This window comes from Augochlora pura, unplaced genomic scaffold (genome assembly GCF_028453695.1).
Source record: "Augochlora pura isolate Apur16 unplaced genomic scaffold, APUR_v2.2.1 APUR_unplaced_6215, whole genome shotgun sequence".
Classification (NCBI taxonomy): domain Eukaryota; kingdom Metazoa; phylum Arthropoda; class Insecta; order Hymenoptera; family Halictidae; genus Augochlora; species Augochlora pura.
Window position 1 is genome coordinate 1 of NW_027586764.1, and position 1,390 is coordinate 1,390.

At 45.1% G+C, this 1,390-nt stretch overlaps 1 protein-coding gene across 2 annotated transcripts; it reads right to left on the reverse strand.

The window, feature by feature from the left end:
• Window positions 1-251: 251 nt before the first annotated feature.
• Window positions 252-1,290, reverse strand: LOC144478008 (uncharacterized). Of its 2 annotated transcripts, XM_078195734.1 has the most exons (3): window positions 907-1,290; window positions 613-831; window positions 252-444 (listed from the first exon to the last, which is right to left on the reverse strand). In XM_078195734.1, exons 1-2 carry the CDS (start codon window positions 1,084-1,086, stop codon window positions 613-615), a joined length of 399 nt encoding a protein of 132 aa, XP_078051860.1. In that variant the 5' UTR covers window positions 1,087-1,290; the 3' UTR covers window positions 252-444. The 2 variants fall into 2 exon arrangements, with proteins under 2 accessions (XP_078051860.1, XP_078051859.1); XM_078195733.1 differs by having other exon boundaries at window positions 252-831.
• Between the last annotated feature and the right edge of the window lie 100 nt (window positions 1,291-1,390).

Below are 1,390 nucleotides of genomic sequence, written 5' to 3' on the forward strand. Positions count from 1 at the left end.
CAAACGCTCATCCCCCAACAATTTGGCTTCAGAGCTCAACACTCCACCACCCACCAGCTAATTAGAGTCACACAACTTCTTACCCATGAACACAACACCAATCGCTCCTTTGCCATGATACTCTTTGACCTTACCAAAGCTTTTGACACGGTGTGGTCAGAAGCCCTACTCTTCAAACTGCATAAGCTCTCCCTCCCAAGAACCTTCATCAAACTCATTCAGTCATACCTCCACAACAGGCACATCTTCGTCACCATCACAGGATCCTCCTCTGAACTCCTACCAATAACAGCAGGAGTCCCCCAAGGCTCCATACTTGGCCCTCTTCTCTTCAACATCTTCATAAACGACATCCCAATGGCCAAAGACTTCCACCTTGCACTATATGCTGACGACACCACACTCATCTCCTCCTCCTGGTCCTCGCTCACCCTACACTCCAGGCTGCAAGAATACATCAACACAGTATCCACCTACTTTGATAACTGGAAACTAAAGCTCAACCCAATCAAAACTAAAGCCATATGCTTCCCAAGAAAAGGTTCTGCACCCATCAACACCCCATTATTCGTAGATGGACACCCAGTACCATGGTCCACCCAGGTCACATACCTAGGAATAGTTTTCGATCACAAACTCAGCTGGACTCCAGCAGTACTCGACAGGATAAATAAAGCCAAAAAAGCAGCAGCTTCCATACACTCCCTCATATCGCGTGGCTCGAAAATAAAACAAAGTCTCAGGCTCATACTTTACAAATCCTGTCTCAGGCCGGTTCTCACCTACGGTGCACATATCTGGTGCACTGCCCCCAGATCCACTCTTAAGAACCTGCAAATTTATCAAAATAAATTACTCAAAATAATTACAGACAAACCGCCAAGATATCACACAAACCAACTTCACCTTGAAACCAACATTGAACTTATCTCGACACACATTATTACACTCATCTCCAGATACAACGTCTGCCAACACTCTAACCCACTCATCCGAGTCACCGGTCTCTACGATCGAAACAGAATCCCCTACAAAATTAAAACCAAGTTTCCTATGGACATCACTAACCTCACATAACGCGACCATCTACCTTATCACCACACTCCTTTACCGACCACCCTAACCTCACTTTTAGTCCCTACCAACTCATGAACATCAAACCACACTAGGGGTTTTCTTTGAAAATTTTTTCCCCACGCCAACTTAACGACATCCTCAACCTAACCCCCCATGATGGTAATACCAAAACCCACACTCCTCAATCCCAAACGGTAAGAGGGCTATCGCTCTCAGGCACGTTCTACCCAAACATCAACACACTCAACTAATAAAAAAAAAAAAAAAGGAAAAGTCAGAAGAGTTTAGCTGAGCAAAGCAAGCAGACGTTCCA